Source organism: Lotus japonicus, chromosome 1 (genome assembly GCF_012489685.1).
Source record: "Lotus japonicus ecotype B-129 chromosome 1, LjGifu_v1.2".
Taxonomy (NCBI): Eukaryota; Viridiplantae; Streptophyta; class Magnoliopsida; order Fabales; family Fabaceae; genus Lotus; species Lotus japonicus.
The window spans coordinates 28,611,151-28,628,963 of record NC_080041.1 but is presented as its reverse complement, the minus strand read 5'-3'; the positions used below and the strand labels follow the sequence as shown (position 1 = coordinate 28,628,963).

Below are 17,813 nucleotides of genomic sequence, written 5' to 3'. Positions count from 1 at the left end.
TTTCCTAATACACTCTTTCAGGTAAGAGAACAGGAAGAAAGGAAGGCAGATCTTCCTATGATCCTGAATGAAGAACAATATCGCCTTCTGACAGAAGTTGATATAATCAGGAGAGCTTCCCTTTGGCCTCTGGTTGAAGCAGTGGAGCAGAATCTTGTGCCAGATCCTTAGCTTGGGATGAAGATCCACCACTTTGTAGTCACTCTTGCCAGGTTTGTATGTTGTGTAAAGAGCCTTGTTGGTTTCGTCCTTTGTTCTGGGTTTCACCTTTGATTCCGTCAGTTGGAATCTATAGCCTGTCCCGGTGTGCGCACCCAGAATGTCAACAATTGACTTCTCAGTGATGATTATCCTTCTACCAGCAATGTAAGAAACCACTTGTATGTCATCGCAGTCGGCATGTTTCCAGAATTCTTTGACCAATTTGTCATAGATTGGACCTCGAAGTCTGTTGAAGTATTGTTCCCATCCTTGAACATGAACTTCAGGATGAATATCATACCCATTTGCAGCTATATTATCCAGGTCGAATCTCCATTCAGCAAGAGCCTGGAGCTCTTCAGGAGCAAAAACACAATGAACGACACAACCTCGTTCTGCAATAGAATCAACTTCCCTTGAGCTTGAGCTTGGCCTTGAGTTTCAGGACCCGATTGACCTGTAGCTTGGCCTACTACCATAGTAGGAAATCTGGATGCATCTGCAGTTTCACTTCTGTTTGGTCTCACCATCTTGAAGGCGGTTGAAGGTTTTGGGTAGAAGGGAAAAGGATGAATAGAGAGAGAGAGAGAGATCGTGGGGATAAGGATTTGAAAAACTGAAGAGAGAGAAGGTAAAACCGTAAGTGTAGGAGAACGTGTGTGTATAGTGGGTTTTGAAAAATAACCGTTGTTGATCAAAAAAGCAAATTAAAATCAACGGTTAAAAAATAAAGACATCATAGTAACAGTTAATACACATATCACACGCAGGAGAGAAGCACATCAACACTCATCATGACAGACTGTCAGCACGGGCACAAGGAACTATGTATCAGAGATACTGACACAAGTTTACTGTCTCAGCTTCAGAGTCAGCACCAATGGGTACATAAACTCTGATAGAGTTACCTTCTGGACTAGACATCTTCTGATAAAGAAGCATCATAGTCAGAGGTTCTGATCCATCTTCATGCTGGACAAAAGTCCATATTCAGATTTTTCAGAATGAAATTAAATCTATTCTCTGCTAAGAGCTTTGTAAAGATATCTGCCCATTGATGGTCAGTATCAACAAACTTCAGAAGAAGTACGCCCTTCTGTACATAATCTCTAACAAAATGATACTTTACCTCAATGTGTTTTGCCCTTGAGTGTAAGATAGGATTCTTACTCAATGAAATTGCAACAGTGTTATCACAATAGATGGGTGTTGACCCGGAGATATAAGGGTATTTTTGTGGGTCTTTTATTTTATTTTTAATTTATTTTCTGAGTTTTAATTAGTTTTTATGATATTTTAAAGTAATTTTCGGATTTTTTATTATTTTAGGATTTTATGAGTTTTTATTTTGATTTGTTAGATTTTAGTAGTTTTTATCTTATTATTAATTAGTACTTTTTAAATGATAGATTTAGTTAAGATTTAGGTTGTTTATTTTTGGACTATTATCTGTCTAGTATTTTATTTTGATTTATTTTGTTATTTTTATTTAGGATTTTCAGAATAAAAAGAAAAGAGAAAATCAGGAAAAGGTTGCTGATCCTGCGCTGAGTATCCACGGAATTTACCATGCACCCGCAGGAGATAACGGCTTTTGTTTTCTTCCATGCCACGTGGCTCAACCACGCCAGGGCTCCACCATAAGGCTGTGAATTGCGAAGCGCTGGATTACTCACTTAAAGCATGGACCAATCGAAGGCTGACACGTGGCAGATTTGGGAGATTGCTTTTTGACTAGTTTGAATCAGTAGGGGCCACGTGATTGCAGAAAGAAAAAGAAGAGATTGGTTTTGAAAGAAAAAACGGAACCTGATTGGGAGGATTGGATAATATTAATAATAATATTATATATTAGGTTTTGGAAAGGGAGGGAGGAGATACTGACGGTACCATACAGAACAGAAAGGAGGTTTCTTTAGGGATGAAAAACCGCGTTGAGCGTGAACGACGTTGATCATTAATCTCATAGGTTCTTCCTTTATTTCTTGGTAATTTTCATGGCCATAAAAGGAATCTAGCCAAGTATGGCCATGAAAATTACCAAGAAATAAAGGAAGAACCTATGAGATTAATGATCAACGTCGTTCACGCTCAACGCTGTTTTTCATCCCCAAAGAAACCTCCTTTCTGTTCTGTATGGTACCGTCAGTATCTCCTCCCTCCCTTTCCAAAACCTAATATATAATACTATTATTAATATTATCCAATCCTCCCAATCAGGTTCCGTTTTTTCTTTCAAAACCAATCTCTTCTTTTTCTTTCTGCAATCACGTGGCCCCTACTGATTCAAACTAGTCAAAAAGCAATCTCCCAAATCTGCCACGTGTCAGCCTTCGATTGGTTCGTGCTTTAAGTGAGTAATCCAGCGCTTCGCAATTCACAGCCTTATGGTGGAGCCCTGGCATGGTTGAGCCACGTGGCATGCAAGAAAACAACAGCCGTTATCTCCTGCGGGTGCATGGTAAATTCCGTGGATACTCAGCGCAGGATCAGAAACCTTTTTCTGATTTTCTCTTTTCTTTTTATTCTGAAAATCCTAAATAAAAATTAAGAAATAAATCAAAATAAAATACTAGACAGATAAGGGAGTTGGGTTTGGGGCCTCCCCTATGGGGCTGCGCGCCCCACCTTTTTTTTTTAAACCCAAAAGTGCCCTACAGAAAGGTACTTTCCGTATTCAATTTAACTGAATACGGAAAGGTACTTTCCGTATTATATTTTGATGAATACGGAAAGGTATTTTCCGTATTTAACTCTGACAGGATTCCCCCTTTTTCCACCATTACTCCTCCCTCACCAACTTTCACCAACCCCTCACCAGCCCCCCTGAACCTCCTCAATGCCTCCAGACCACCCTCTCTCTCACCCTCTCCTACCTCACTTTCATTCCCAAGCTCTCCACCACCATCCACTCCTTCATTTCCCAAGCTCTCCACCACTACAACAAGTGTTGTAGTAGAGGTAAGTCTATGTGTTTATTTGTTGTTATTTTGTAGGATTAAGTAGTGGAAGTAGTTAGATTAAGTAGTTTAAGTAGTTAGATTAAGTAGTTTAAGTAGTTAGAAGGATGGGTTTTTGAATTCTGAGTCGTGATATAATACGGATTGTTATCTTCCGTATTGAATATGGAAAGGTACTTTCCGTATTCAGTTGGTCATGGGTTAGGGCAGCGTTGATAGAAGAACTTGAACGACACAGAGGGTTGTATGATGAAATGTGGTCCAGACATGTGGTTAATGCCTTACATTCCCGACTCACTCTTCCTCCTGGTGATCCGGCTACCGAGGATAAATGGATGCAACTGCCAGAGATGGGATACCTTGTAGCAACCAGGTTCCAAGTGGTTTTCATATCCATCTCCTCTACGGGTTGTTGGTCATACCTTCCACTAAGAGGAGAAGGTCCACCGGATGTACATCCTGTTATAGCTGTTGGTCATGTGATTAATCACTTTGTACAGGTATTTTTTGATTGAGTACACTAATATCCAATTGGTGAATTGATTTGTTGTATTTGCAAGTTATCTAATTTTATTGTTATTCTCTATAATGTAGCTCCATCTAACTCCTGGACATTCTATGCCGCCAATTGCTCTCCAGTGGGAACGGTATGTTGATCCTACATCAGTAAGCTGGTGCGCCCCATATGGTACACGTTTAGGAAGATTCACATCAGAATATGAAGCTTGGCTTGTTACTTTTGGTGTTCCTCTTATTCACCAAAGCTATGTAGACATCACCTCAGATTGACACCACACTTTTGTGTGATATTCATTTGTAAACGCTCTGTAATATTAATCTGATGGGCCTTGCCTTTATGATGTTCATTTGTTGCTTTTAATAATATTAATTTGATGGTCATTGTTATATTGATGGGCCTTATTATTTTGAATCAGCATCAGGGATAATTAACATAGACAACCACTCTGTCATCAGAGTCCTGTCATTTTCATCCACCCCATCATCAGAGTCCTGTCATTTACAACCACCCCATCATCAGAGTCCTGTCATTTCCAACCACCCCATCATCAGAGTCTTGTCATTTTCATCCACTAAATGACGAACTTGAAACCTGACATTACTATCTACCACCAACCAACCCCAACCACACTTGTATTATCCACCAAACACCATAAATCTTTTGACCATTCTGCTATAAATCTCTCTGGGTTCTTTATTCTTCTTCATCCTTTTCTTCATGTCTTGCTTTCGAAGATAAAAAAAAACAATGGAACAAGACTGGGATGCATTAGTCCGCCGTTGCAAACGTCAAGGCAGCACTTCTAGCAGCTCTCGTCCTCTCATTCCTGGGCCAGCTGGCGCCGTCCAGGCTGCCATGTATGGGCGTAGATCCAACCCTAACACACTACTCATTCCGACCCAAGAATTTGTGAGGCGTGCTCTCGAAGACAGATCAACCGAAACCGATCCTGATTTCAATTCAAATGCTTGGCTTACAGCCCTGCAATTGGTGGAATCTGCCACTCCGCTGGGCACAATCACAACGAATGTTGAGAGAGTAGAGAGTGTTGTTGCTGTTATTAAATCATGCACTCCCAATGGTTTCGGAGATGCCAAAGTTACCCTCAAGGTATTTGCTCGCTTTTGTCCAGCTTCTTTAACCGTCAATTTGTTGTCTCATTTTCTCTCACGATTGCATTGATTTAGGACCCTACGGGCACCGTTGACGCTAGCGTCCATCGCAAGGCCTTCACTGACGGGGAATTTAGGAATGTCATAACTGTTGGATCTGTTCTTGTTCTCCAAAAGGTCTATTACCTTAAACATTAATCTTGCTTCCTTTGAACAAGTACGCATTAATCTTTTAAATTTGCAATTTACTTGCAGGTTGCTGTGTTTGCACCGAGTAAATCTGTTCGTTATCTGAATATAACGTTGCCCAACATAGTCAAAGTATTTCCACAGGATAGCGGACCCCACGACTTCATCGATATCACTGAGGATTAATTTTGTTTTCGTGTTGCTTCTGAATAATTTCGTGTACCCTTTAAACTGTTTGCCATGAATTATTTATGTTACTTATCCTGCCTTTGATTATTTACGGTGTAGTTATACGGGTTTTTTTCAAGAGAGTCCTAATACAAAGAGTCGGCATATAATGAGTGAAAATAGAAAGCATGATTAATATAAAGAGAGTCCTAATACAAAGAGTCACATGTCATAATATAAAAATACAAAAAAAATATACAAATATATAGTCAATCACTCGCCCCGACCCCTACCGGCCCCTCTACGACCTCTAGGTCCACGGGCTCTGCCTCCACGGCCTCTGCCTCCACGCGCACCCTCTGCAGGAGCACCCTCTCCACGGGCTCTGCCTCCACGGCCTCTGCCTCCACGCGCTCTGTCTCCACGACCTCTGCCTCATGCAGCTCTAGCTCCTCGGATAGCAGCAAAGGCTACCCCCTGGGTACCAATGAAGGCATTGGATCTAATAAGATCCAGCGCCCTCTCAGTGAGGGATCGGGAATGCGTGCCCTCTGCAGGAGCATCTGGCACCTCGAGTGACTGCTCCAACAAGTCCACGGCCCGACGCATAACAGTCTGCAAAAATAATGTAGATACATTAGATACAAATAAAATATCATGAACAAAAAATCACAATTGAATGGAAAATAAAATTCAAACTTACCACTGCACTGAACTCCTCCCTCCTATCATCAGGGATGATGAACCGATGGGACACAGCGCTGTACCACCTCATGTAATCCTCCACAGCCTCTCCCGGATATGTAGCGGGGATCCCCTGAGGGCGGAGGTGCGGCGCAAACTCAGCAAAGGCAGCATCTGCGGTCTCAGCAAGGGACCCAGACGTCTGGATCTCAGAGGGGTGTCGAGGGACATCCTGTATGAAGCCAAACTGGCGCAGAACCCTCTCTGGTAGATGCCGTCGAACAACACGGCCAAATGGCGACCGGATGTAGCCAGAATACATGGCCCTCGGATCCCGTGGTCGATGAGCCCGATGGTCCTCAAATGGGGTCCATATAACGTCATCCACCGTCAGCTCATCGAGCATGACTCGCCTCTCATCAAGGCCTGCATGCCCGACCCGGGACATAGCCCACCGCCGCGCCCTAGGCTGGTCCTGCGAGTACTCCGGATCCGCCCTACGGATAATGACGCGGTCAGAAAGGTACTCGTAGACCCATCCTAGCAGGAGCGAGGTAAAACCTCCCATCTGGGCCGTCCCCCTCCTGGACGCTCGACTAAGCTGGTCGTATAGCGTAGCGAGCGCAATCGCGCCCCACGCGTACTCGCACACTCGACCAAGATCCTCCAACATCCCTATCCAGTAGACGGTCGTATGGTAGCCTCCGCTCTTGCTAGCAAAGAGCGTGGCGCCTAGCTGGTTCACCAGCCAAATCCGTGCAGCGTCCTCATATCGGTGCTCTACAATGAAGTGAATTAAGTTAATAGTTTATAACAATACAATAATAATAGATACAAAGACAATACAATAATAATTAAGACATACCCGCCAACGCAGCCTCATACCGGGTCTGCAAGACCCCAAAGCGAATAGTTGGGACCTATTCGTATCAAACTCAGCCTCATAAATACCAACAGATCCTCCCATCAACTGAGCACAGAGCGCTGCACACTCGTCCCTCTCCCCCCTCCCAGGCGTATAGAACCTCGACCCCATGGGGAGATGGAGAAGAGCCGACACGTCGTCCAAGGTGATAGTCATCTCCCCGAACGGCATGTGGAAGCTACTAGTCTCCTCATGCCATCGCTCCACAAGGGCCAAAATAAGGCCTGCATCTGTCACCGGGTAGCTGCAATATGGTAGCTGATGAAGACCCGTCTGCTCAATCAACTCTCGAACCCGCCTGTGACTGTCTGAATCACCATCACAAGCAAGGTTCCAAACCTTCCCCCCAGCTGTGGCCACCTTCAACTGTCGACGGTCCACATACCGCTCGTCTGTGCGTAGGAGTGCATGCCACGCCCAGGGAGCCTTGTGATCAGCATAATGGGTGAGGAGCGATAGCTCAACAGGCCCCCCCGGAAACGGCGGCAACCTCTGGATCAGGTCCTCCTCGCCACCCTGTGCCCCCTGCTCCCCCTGCTCTGGCGGCAGGACATCAGCATCAACAGTAGGCGGAGGAATACTATCCTCGTCAGATCCTCCCATGCCGGATGAGGCCTCGCCTGATGACTCCTCGCCGGAAGACTCCTCGCCTGAGGACTCCTCGCCTGAGGACTCCTCGCCTGAGGACTCCTCGCCTGATGACTCAACCATGGGAGAGGGCGGAGAAACAACTGTAGGTATCTCAACCGTGGGAGACGGCGGATAATCAACCAGAGGAACCTCAATCATGGGAGACGGCGGAGAAACAACTGGAGCTGAAGCCTCCACCGCCTGAGAGGTTGCAGCATGATCGCCGCGCCGGCTAGAAGCATGTAACCGCCGGTGTCTATCCTCAGTAGCCCCGACATCCTCACTAGAAGCATGAGACCTCTTTCTGTTCTTCATTCTCACTATATATTCAGAGCAAACATTCACTATATATACCATTTCAGCCATAGACAGAAACATGATGCAAGCAAATGGAAAATTCCTAGAATTTTATAAGTACATAGATGATAATCGGATCTTCTGTGGATTATGCATGCTTGGATCAACTTTTATTTTCCTAATAATCAATTATGGCATCTAGAAACTACTCACAAATGCTTTGGAAACCTTCTATAATTGATTCTGAACCCAGAATCAATTATAAGTGTTGGGTTTGGTTCTGAGATGAATACGGAAAACGTTTTTCCGTATTCAATACGGAAAACCATGTTCCATACTGAATACGGAAAACCATTTTCCATATTCAATACGGAAACCTGTGATCCGTATTTACCCAGAAACGCCATTAACGACAATGAGCTATCGGCCCTAAACCCAAACCACATTCAAGACATTTCAGCCAACAATACCTCTACACAAGCAACAATCGACTACCCTAGGGTTCAATGATTAACATAATTTCAAGTTAAATGGGGAAAATCCAAAAATCCTTACCTCTAGGTTTCAATTCTGAGAATGGGGTTGTGAAGAGCTTTGATGGAGATGATGGAACCTTTCAAGTACACGGTTCAAGCAAGGGGAGCGACAGAGATCGAAGGTTGAAGAGGGGAGAAGAGCTTGGCAAAATACGGAAATGGGTTTGAAATGGGTTTGAATAAACCCTTGCCGGTTTACATACTAATATAATACGGATATTAAACTTCCGTATTCAATACGCAAATGTGTCTTCCGTATTCTATTAAAGGGGGGCGTTCCAGTAATTTCCCCACTTTAAGTGGGGCGGGGAGCCCCATAGGGGGGGCCCCAAACCCAACTCCCGACAGATAATAGTCCAAAAATAAACAACCTAAATCTTAACTAAATCTATCATTTAAAAAGTACTAATTAATAATAAGATAAAAACTACTAAAATCTAACAAATCAAAATAAAAACTCATAATAATCCTAAAATAATAAAAAAATCCGAAAATTACTTTAAAATATCATAAAAACTAATTAAAACTCAGAAAATAAATTAAAAATAAAATAAAAGACCCACAAAAATACCCTTATATCTCCGGGTCAACAATTGGGATATTGCTCTCAAGGATTTGGTAATCCTCCAGCTGATGTTTCATCCAGAGCATCTGAGTGCTGCATATTACTGCTGAGATATATTCTGCCTCTGCAGTAGATAGTGCAATAGTTGATTGCCTCTTGCTTGCCCATGAGACTAAGTTGCTTCCCAGAAATTGACAATTTCCAGAAGTGCTTTTTCTCTCTGTTCTATCTCCAGCATAATCAGCATCACAATAACCTGAAAGCTTATACTCTGATGTTTTCTTATACATGAAGCCAAGGTTAGTGGTACCTTTCAGATATCTTAGGATCATCTTAACAGCAGTTAAGTGGGTTTCCCTTGGATCTGATTGGAAACGAGCACATAAGTGAACACTAAACAATATATCTGGCCTAGATGCAGTTAAGTATAGAAGAGATCCTATCATACCACGATAGAGCTTCTGACAAACTTTACCACTTGCATCTTCTTTCTCCAAAATGCATGTAGGATGCATTGGAGTCTTGGCAACTGTAGATTCCAGCATATTGAACTTCTTCAGAATTTCTTTAGTGTAATTGCTCTGATGGATATATGTTCCTTCTGGTGTTTGATCTACTTGTATTCCCAGAAAGTACTTGAGTTATCCCATCATACTCATCTCAAATTCAGCCTGCATCATTTCAGAAAATTCTTTGCATAGAGATTGATTAGCAGAACCAAATATAATATCATAAACATAAATTTGCACAATTAAGATATCATCTTTGTAAGTTTTGCAAAAGAGAGTTGTATCTACTTTACCCCTTACAAACTCATTCTCCAGAAGGAATGAGCTGAGTCTCTCATACCATGCTCTGGGAGCTTGCTTTAGACCAAAGAGTGATTTCTTCAGCTTGAAGACATGGTCTGGGTTCTTCTCATCCTCAAAACCTGGGGGTTGATGAACGTAGACTTCCTCTGATATGTATCCATTTAGGAAGGCACTCTTAACATCCATCTGATGTAGAATTATGTTGTGATTCACTAAGAAGGAGATCAGCAGTCTGATTGCTTCTAGTCTTGCTACTGGAGCAAATGTTTCTGTGTAGTCTATTCCTTCCTGCTGACTGTAGCCTTGAGCAACTAGCCTTGCCTTGTGTTGGTCCATTCGCAAGTGTACGAAAACCTCCGGGTTTTAAATTATCGAACCACAGGGAATTAGATTGCAAATTCAGTTTAAGATTCAAGTTCAAAGTTGAAAAGCAAGTAAAATTCAGTTTTAATAGCTGGTTGTTTCTTGAGTTTGTAAAAGACAAGTAATCACGTAATAAAGCGATTGAAAAAAAAACAGAGGTGAAATTGCCTTGGGTTCTTGTTCAACTAATTCAGTTTTAGCAAACCTTTCTATTCAATCAATCCGGAGTCTCTCCTTGATGTTCTAGCCTAGATAGTCATCTATCGATGCCTCGTAAAGAAAACCCTTCCTAACCAATAGATAGGTTCAATTCCTTGATAACCTAAACAATTTCTAGGAGCACTAAGCATACAAATCAGGTCAACAGACCCCAACCCTTCCTCTATTCCTAGCAGCAAGTATAGAAGGAGTAATCTCACCACAAGTCCCAATTCTATAACAAACTATCGTTATGTTTATAGAAAAGTAAAAAACTAGCATGCATTCAAGCTTGAAAGGTAAAACATAGAAGTGAGATTCAAGGGTTTACTCAGAACATCATGAATAGAAATGTATTGAAAGCTAAAACATCCAAAGTCTTACAAAGAACCCAAAGCAAAAGGGGTTTTAGCCAAGCATGGCTATGAAATCCATGCTAGAAAATAGAGATAAAACCTGGAACATAAGACCTAGGGAAAGCTCCCAAAGCTTCAGAACTCAAGCTCTCTCTTCTAACTTATGTAAAAAATTGATAAAAATGACAAAAGGTACAAAAGAAATGACAAAAAGCCTATTTATAGGCAAACAGGTCGAGTCTGGGCGCTCAGGCGCCAATTCGGAGTGCCTGAGCGCCAATTGCATGTAAAAACATGCCCTCTGGACCCAATTGGCGCCTAGGCGCCCATCCCCCAGCGCCTAGGCGCTTAAGCTCGCCTGAAAAGGGCTTTTTGGCTTCTGAAACTCCTCTTTTCAATCCTCTTTAAGTTTCCCATCCATTCCAAGCTTATTGGCCTTCTTCCTTCTTCAGTTCCTGATCTGAAACTTAACCAACAAGCCAAGGAAAATTCTAGAAGCTCAAAGAGCTTATTAGCACAAGAGATCCTTCAATTAACACAATAAAACCATGCAAGTCCTAAACTTTACCTAAAATGCAAGAAAACTCCCTATAAAACTACTAAATTACCAAAACAAAATAAAGACTAAAGAAAAGATAAAAATGCATGAGAATGCATGAAATACTACATGAGACTCAACAAAAAGACTCAAAACTATCAAAGAAATGACCCTAAAAACACTACTAAGATAGGGTCATCACACCACTATACCCAACGACAGCTGGCCCTCGAGCGTAAATAACGCTCGCTTGTCCTCAAGCGCAAGAAATGCTCCCAAACAAGTGCTCTCAATAAGGAATACTTCACAAAAACAGGGGGACAAAGTAATCACGGCTAGTTCCAAGAGAAAGATCCAACAACCTACTTCATGCATCTTTTGAAAAGAGAAGAGTGTAGAGTCCATTCATGAGAAACATATAGAACTACGAATCCTAGGACGAGATGTTAATTTAGTGCACTGAGCACACAAGCAAGCTCATAGGTCCTGAGTGTCGTTCACCCAATAGCAACAAAGATTAAGCATGCAAATATTCAAAGAGACTTTCAAAAGGGTTGAAACATTGGCTAGGAAAAACATGATGGTGGTTGGTCCCTAAGGGAAAACTAGGCTTTCAAGCACACTGAGTGTAGTCCTCTTCTAATAACCCCGGAGCTTACAACACACTTTTTTACAAGTCTCTTGCACCCACCTTTTCAAATTTTTTTCTTTTTTCCAACTCCAACTTTTGGTTAGGAGCCCTTTTTCTTTCCTTCTTCTCTACTGATTTTTTTCTTTTTGGGGCAAGAGTCTATTTCTCATTTTTCCAGCTCCTAACAACACAACAAGGACCATCACTCCCCAATATTCCAACCAAACATCCGTCCCAAAAACTTGGCTACAACAAATTCTCCAATAAGGCTCAAATGGGACAACTAAAGACAATGTTCAAACAATGAATTCAGAATCTCAAGAAATCCTACAAGTCTCAAGAATAAAGCAAGAATCACTAAGCATGCTATGAGCGAAATCAACGCAGAACCAAGAATTGCAAGTGAGTCAAGATCCTCCAGGGACATTTTATGGTGAAGGGTCAAAGATAGACCCTTAATGGACTCACCTCGACTCTTTTCTCAAGAAACACTCGGAAGACCGAAGTCTCCTCCTCTCTTCCCCAAACATGCAATCACTCATCCCCAAAAACAAAACACAAGTATTCACAAAAAACATTTTCAAACCAGCACAAGTAGGGGAGCAAAACTATAGCTAAAGCATGTGAGTATAGGGAAGTAAAAGACCCCAAAAACAAAAACTTAAATAACAATGCATGATTAAAAGAAAAATAAAAAGCTACAAAAGGAAGATATGAAAAGATGCATGAGCTAAACTAAGGGAAAGAGTTGACCTTCTTTACCAATTACCATGGAGGTCTTAGAGTCACCTCCTACTCTAGAATTTAGGCTCTCAATCCCTACAAAATGCAACAAACAAACAAGCGAAATAACAAAACTTGGGTTGTCTCCCAAGCAGCCCATTGTTATAGTCTTAGGTAGACTATCCCCCTTATCAAGGAGGTTTGAAAAACATGGTTTCCAACTTCAGTACCTCACCACCTTGGTACACTTTCAACCTCTGTCCATTCACGGTGAAAGTGTTCTTGGTCTCTGGGTTTTCAACCTCAACAGCACCATGAGGAAACACCCTCTTGACCACAAAGGGTCCAGACCATCTAGACTTAAGTTTCCCAGGGAAGAGTCTCAATCTAGAATTGAAGAGCAGCACCAATTGCCCTGAGACAAATTCCCTATTCAAAATTCTCCTATCATGCCACTTCTTCGTCTTTTCCTTATAGATGCTAGCATTCTCGTAAGCTCGGAGTCGAAACTCATCAAGCTCATTCAATTTCAAGAGTCTCTTCTCGCTAGCAACTTTCCAATCAAAATTCAATTTCCTTATGGCCCAATAGGCCTTGTGTTCTAATTCCACAGGTAAGTGACACGCTTTCCCAAAAACTAAATGGAAAGGAGAGGTACCAATCGGAGTTTTAAAAGTGGTTCGGTAGGCCCATAAAGCATCGTCAAGTTTCCTTGACCAATCCTTTCTGGAAGAATCTACCACCTTTTCAAGAATACGTTTTAACTCCCGATTAGAAATATCAACTTGCCCACTAGTTTGGGGGTGATAGGGGGTAGACACTTTGTGCTTAACACCATATTTTTCCAAGAGAGACTCGAAAGCTCTGTTGCAAAAGTGGGTACCCCCATCACTTATAATTGCCCTAGGTACACCAAACCTAGTAAAAATATTCTTTTTTAGAAAAGCAACCACCACCTTAGAGTCATTTGTTGAGAGTGCAACAACTTCAACCCACTTGGAAACATAATCAACAGCCACTAAAATATACTGGCAACCAAAAGAAGGTGGGAAATGTCCCATGAAATCGATGCCCCAAACATCAAACAACTCAATTTCCAAAATATTCTTGAGGGGAATCTCATTTCTCCTTGAGATGTTACCAGTTCGTTGACATCTATCACAACTCTCAACAAAAGCTCTACTATCCCTATGCAGTGTAGGCCAATAGAAACCACTTTGGAGAACCTTAGCAGCGGTTCTCTCTCCACTAAAATGTCCACCATAACTTGATCCAAGGCAATGCCAAAAAATTTTCTCAAAATCAACTTCTGGGATACATCTTCTAATGACTCCATCAGAACAAATTTTGAAAAGGAAAGGGTCATCCCAGAGGTAAGATTTTGCATCATGCATAAATTTTTTCTTTTGCTGCCATGTCAAGTCATGGGGAATAAGTCCAGCAACACGGAAATTAGCAAAGTGTACATACCATGGTAGGGGTTCCTCGGTGGAAACAGCTAGGAGTTTCTCATCCGGGAACTCCTCTTGAATAGGTATTGGGATGCACGCCCCACCTTCCAATCTTGACAAATGGTCTGCCACGCCATTGTCCTTGCCTCTCCGGTCAATGATCTCAAGGTCAAACTCTTGAAGGAGTAAGACCCATCGAATCAACCTTGGCTTGGAGTCCTGTTTAGCAAACAAATGCCTCAAAGCAGCATGGTCAGTATGAACAATTACTTTAAAACCCAAGATGTAAGGCCTAAACTTTTCACACGCAAAGACCACACCCAACAACTCTTTTTCAGTTGTAGTGTAGTTCCTTTGGGCCTCATTTAACACTCTACTTGCATAATATATCACATACAAAACTCTTTCTTTCTTTTGACACAAGACAGCCCCTAAAGCTAGATCACTAGCATCACACATGATTTCAAATGGTAGAGACCAATCCGGAGCAACAATTACCGGGGCTGTCACCAAACTCTCTTTAATCAACTCAAAAGCTTTCAAACAATTCTCATCAAAAGTAAAAGGTGCTTCCTTCTCGAGCAAGTTGGTCATAGGCTTAGCTAGTTTGGAAAAGTCTTTAATAAACCGCCTATAAAATCCAGCATGCCCAAGGAAACTCCTAATACCCTTGATGTTAGTCGGGGGAGGGAGCTTTTCAATGACTTCAATCTTAGCTCTATCAACCTCAATCCCCTTTTCGGACACATTGTGTCCAAGAACTATGCCATCCCTAACCATGAAATGGCATTTCTCCCAATTCAAGACCAAGTTGGTCTCTTGACATCTTTTCAGAACCAAGGCTAAATTCCCTAGACAAGCATCAAAATTTGGACCAAAAACAGAGAAGTCGTCCATAAAAATTTCGATGCAAGTCTCTATCCAGTCAGAGAAAATAGAAAACATACACCTTTGGAAAGTAGCTGGGGCATTGCAAAGCCCAAATGGCATTCTCTTATAAGCAAACACGCCGTAAGGGCAAGTGAATGCCGTCTTCTCTTGGTCTTCCGGTGCAACACAAATTTGGTTGTACCCGGAATAGCCATCAAGAAAACAGTAGTATTGATGCCCAGCCAACTTATCCAGCATTTGATCTATAAAAGGAAAAGGGAAGTGATCCTTTCTAGTTACCGAATTCAGCCTTCGGTAGTCAATACAAACCCTCCACTTCGTCACTTGACGAGTGGGAATCAACTCATTGTTCTCATTGGCAACCACAGTGATGCCTCCTTTCTTGGGAACCACTTGAACGGGACTTACCCATTCACTATCCGAAATTGGATAAATCACACCTGCATCAAGCAATTTAATTATCTCTTTCCTCACCACATCCTTCATGGAAGGGTTAAGTCTTCTTTGAGGTTGGACTATTGGTTTGTAATTTTCTTCCAACAAAATTTTATGCATGCATATCACAGGACTAATACCTTTGATATCATCAATAGTCCAACCCAAAGTTGACTTGTGATCCCTCAAAACTCTGAGGAGTTTCTCCTCTTCCAAGGGTGTGAGAGCACTACTTAAAATAACAGGTTTATTCTCACCTTCCTCAAGATAAGCATACTTGAGAGAGGAAGGGAGTGGCTTGAGCTCACTCTTCTCCTCAATTGGAATCTCCTCATCCCTAGTTAATTCTTCTTTCCAAATGCTTTTGGTGGCAAGAGATGATACAGATTCTAATTGAGATAGAGTAGCATTCACCTCATGGTACAAGGAATCAAGTTCTCTCTCATGATTTTGGTCCTCTATCTCTAACCCCTCCATGATTGTTGTTTCCAAGGGGTCCTTAATAGATATCCTAACAAACTCTTCACACACGAGCTCATCCACTACTTCACATCGAAAAACTTCCTCATCCGCTCGGTGTTTCAAAGAGTCAAAAATATTGAAGAAGACCTCATCTTCACCTACTTTCAAAGTTAGAGTTCCCTTAGCCACTTTAATCTCAGCCTCACCAGTGGCTAAGAATGGTCTCCCCAATATGAGAGGAACTTTCGAGTCCTCTTCCATGTCTAAAATGACAAAATCCACTGGGAAGACAAACTTATCCACCTTAACCACAACATCTTCAATGATCCCGTAGGGGGTTTTTAAGGACCTATCCGCCATTTGCAAAGAAATCATAGTTGGGGTAACCTCACCTAAGTTCAACCTTTTAAACATACTAAGCGGCATCAAGTTGATACTAGCTCCTAGATCACACAAGGCTTCTTCCATAGTTAACCCCTCTATCTCCACCGGAATAGTAAAGCTCCCGGGATCTCTCCTCTTTTTAGGCATCTTCCTTTGCAAAATGGCACTACACTCTTCGGTCATCAAGATAGTATCATCGACCTCACTCAACTTCCTTCTCTTACTGAGGATATCTTTCATGAACTTAGCATAGATTGGCATTTGCTCCAAGGCTTCGGAGAAAGGAATGTTAATGTGAAGCTTCTTAAAAACCTCTAAGAACTTAGAAAATTGTTTATCCAAATTTTTCTTCACCAAAGCCTTGGGAAATGGAATCTTGCGGAGTTCAGGAGTATGGGTATTAACAACTCTAGTCCTAGTAGGCTCTCTAGCTCTTTCCTCCATAACACCCTCATCTCTTTCTACCTCAGCTTCCTCATTTCTCTCTCCCTCAATTTTTTCCTCTGGCCCATGTAACACTCTTCCACTCCTAGTAGAAACCACAGCAGTATTTTCTTGCTCAGTAAAAGTTAAAGTTTCGGAAGAAAACTTACCTTGGTGATTCTCGGACATTTGCTTTGCTAGCTGTCCCAATTGACTCTCCAAGCTCTTGATAGCCATATCATGGCTCTTGAAATTGCTCGATGTATTATCAATGAATCTCTCAATCAGCTCCTCAAGACTCTTCTTGCCAACCGTCTTTACAACAATTTGCGGCTAGACAAGAAGCCCTTGTTCTGAGGTTGGAGCTTTTCCTCCTTGAGTCAATGTTCTGACCTTGCCACCATCATCATTGACAGTACACTGGTTACTATCTTGAGATTCACCACAAAATTTTCACTCCAAACTAGTTACTCTCGCTCCAATGGACTTGGCATCCTGAATATGTTTCCGCATTTCCGCTACTTCCTCGGAGAGTTGCTTGTTGGAGGCTATGAGCTTATCATAAGATTCCACTTCAAAAGAACTTCTTCGGATTTGGCGTTCATTCTCGGAGTTCATGGCTCTCATCGCCATTTTCTCTATCAAATCATACCCCGCTTGTGGGGGAAGAGCATCGAACTCCCCACTTGAAGCCGCGTCCAAGCCAAACCGTGATGAATATAGTAACCCATCATAGAACTTCGCCACACATTCAGCTTGGGTGAGATTGTGTTGAGGACATTTCCTCAAAAGCTTCTTGAAATGCTCCCAAGCCTCATAAAGATTTTCATCTGAGGATTGCGTGAACGTCATGATGTCTTTTTTCAATTTCCTCAAGAGGGACCTTGGGAAGAACCTCGTTGTGAATTTTTCTGCAAGGTCTTCCCAAGTAGTGAGACTCCCTTGAGGTTGTGAGTTCAGCCAATCCTCCGCTGCGTCCTTCAAAGAGAAGGGAAATAGGCTCAACCGGATTGCTTCTGAAGAAACATTCACCACCCGATAAGTGTTGCAATTCCGGATGAACTTCTCCATATGAGCATGAGGATCTACCGAGGAACCTCCACCATATTGGCTTTGGCTCACCATGTTGATGAATGCCGGTCTTCATTCAAAGTTCCCCACTCCTTCGGGAATGACAATACTTCCGGGATAGTCAAAGCTCATGGACCCCGAAGTTAGTTCCCGAAGAGTTCGGTTGGCATTCTCAACTTCTTGTTCACGCAAGCGGAGGGTGATACCCTCTTGGATCCTTGCCTCAATGTGGGCTTGCATCTCCTCCTCTGTCATGCGGCCACCCATGGTGGTGCCTCTCTTGAAAGC

General features: G+C 42.3%; 2 protein-coding genes and 1 non-coding gene across 4 annotated transcripts; 2 read left to right on the top strand and 1 right to left on the bottom strand.

Moving 5' to 3' along the window:
* Positions 1–3,356: 3,356 nt before the first annotated feature.
* On the top strand, positions 3,357–5,230 carry LOC130731769 (uncharacterized). Its single transcript, XM_057583995.1, has 2 exons — positions 3,357–3,661; positions 3,756–5,230. Exons 1-2 carry the CDS (start codon positions 3,416–3,418, stop codon positions 3,948–3,950), a joined length of 441 nt encoding a protein of 146 aa, XP_057439978.1. The 5' UTR covers positions 3,357–3,415; the 3' UTR covers positions 3,951–5,230.
* An 86-nt stretch (positions 5,231–5,316) lies between these two features.
* LOC130734323 (uncharacterized) lies at positions 5,317–8,449 on the bottom strand. Of its 2 annotated transcripts, XM_057586679.1 has the most exons (4): positions 8,242–8,449; positions 6,700–7,709; positions 5,854–6,614; positions 5,317–5,765 (listed from the first exon to the last, which is right to left on the bottom strand). In XM_057586679.1, exons 2-3 carry the CDS (start codon positions 7,702–7,704, stop codon positions 6,576–6,578), a joined length of 1,044 nt encoding a protein of 347 aa, XP_057442662.1. In that variant the 5' UTR covers positions 7,705–7,709; positions 8,242–8,449; the 3' UTR covers positions 5,317–5,765; positions 5,854–6,575. The 2 variants fall into 2 exon arrangements, with proteins under 2 accessions (XP_057442662.1, XP_057442661.1); XM_057586678.1 differs by lacking the exon at positions 8,242–8,449 and having other exon boundaries at positions 6,700–8,190.
* An 8,768-nt stretch (positions 8,450–17,217) lies between these two features.
* Positions 17,218–17,324, top strand: LOC130734883 (small nucleolar RNA R71). The gene has a single exon (XR_009018220.1). It is a non-coding gene; the product is annotated as a small nucleolar RNA R71 (small nucleolar RNA).
* Positions 17,325–17,813: the final 489 nt, after the last annotated feature.

What these genes read in the sequence shown, in the direction of transcription:
- LOC130731769 (XM_057583995.1), top strand. Translation starts at nt 3,416, where the DNA reads ATGTGGTCCAGACATGTGGTTAATGCCTTACATTCCCGACTCACTCTT. An exon ending in TGATTAATCACTTTGTACAG is followed by an intron (nt 3,662 to 3,755) that starts GTATTTTTTGAT and finishes TCTATAATGTAG; the next exon opens with CTCCATCTAACTCCTGGACA.
- LOC130734323 (XM_057586678.1), bottom strand. Translation starts at nt 7,767, where the DNA reads ATGTTTCTGTCTATGGCTGAAATGGTATATATAGTGAATGTTTGCTCT. An exon ending in GTATGAGGCTGCGTTGGCGG is followed by an intron (nt 6,615 to 6,699) that starts GTATGTCTTAAT and finishes ACTTCATTGTAG; the next exon opens with AGCACCGATATGAGGACGCT.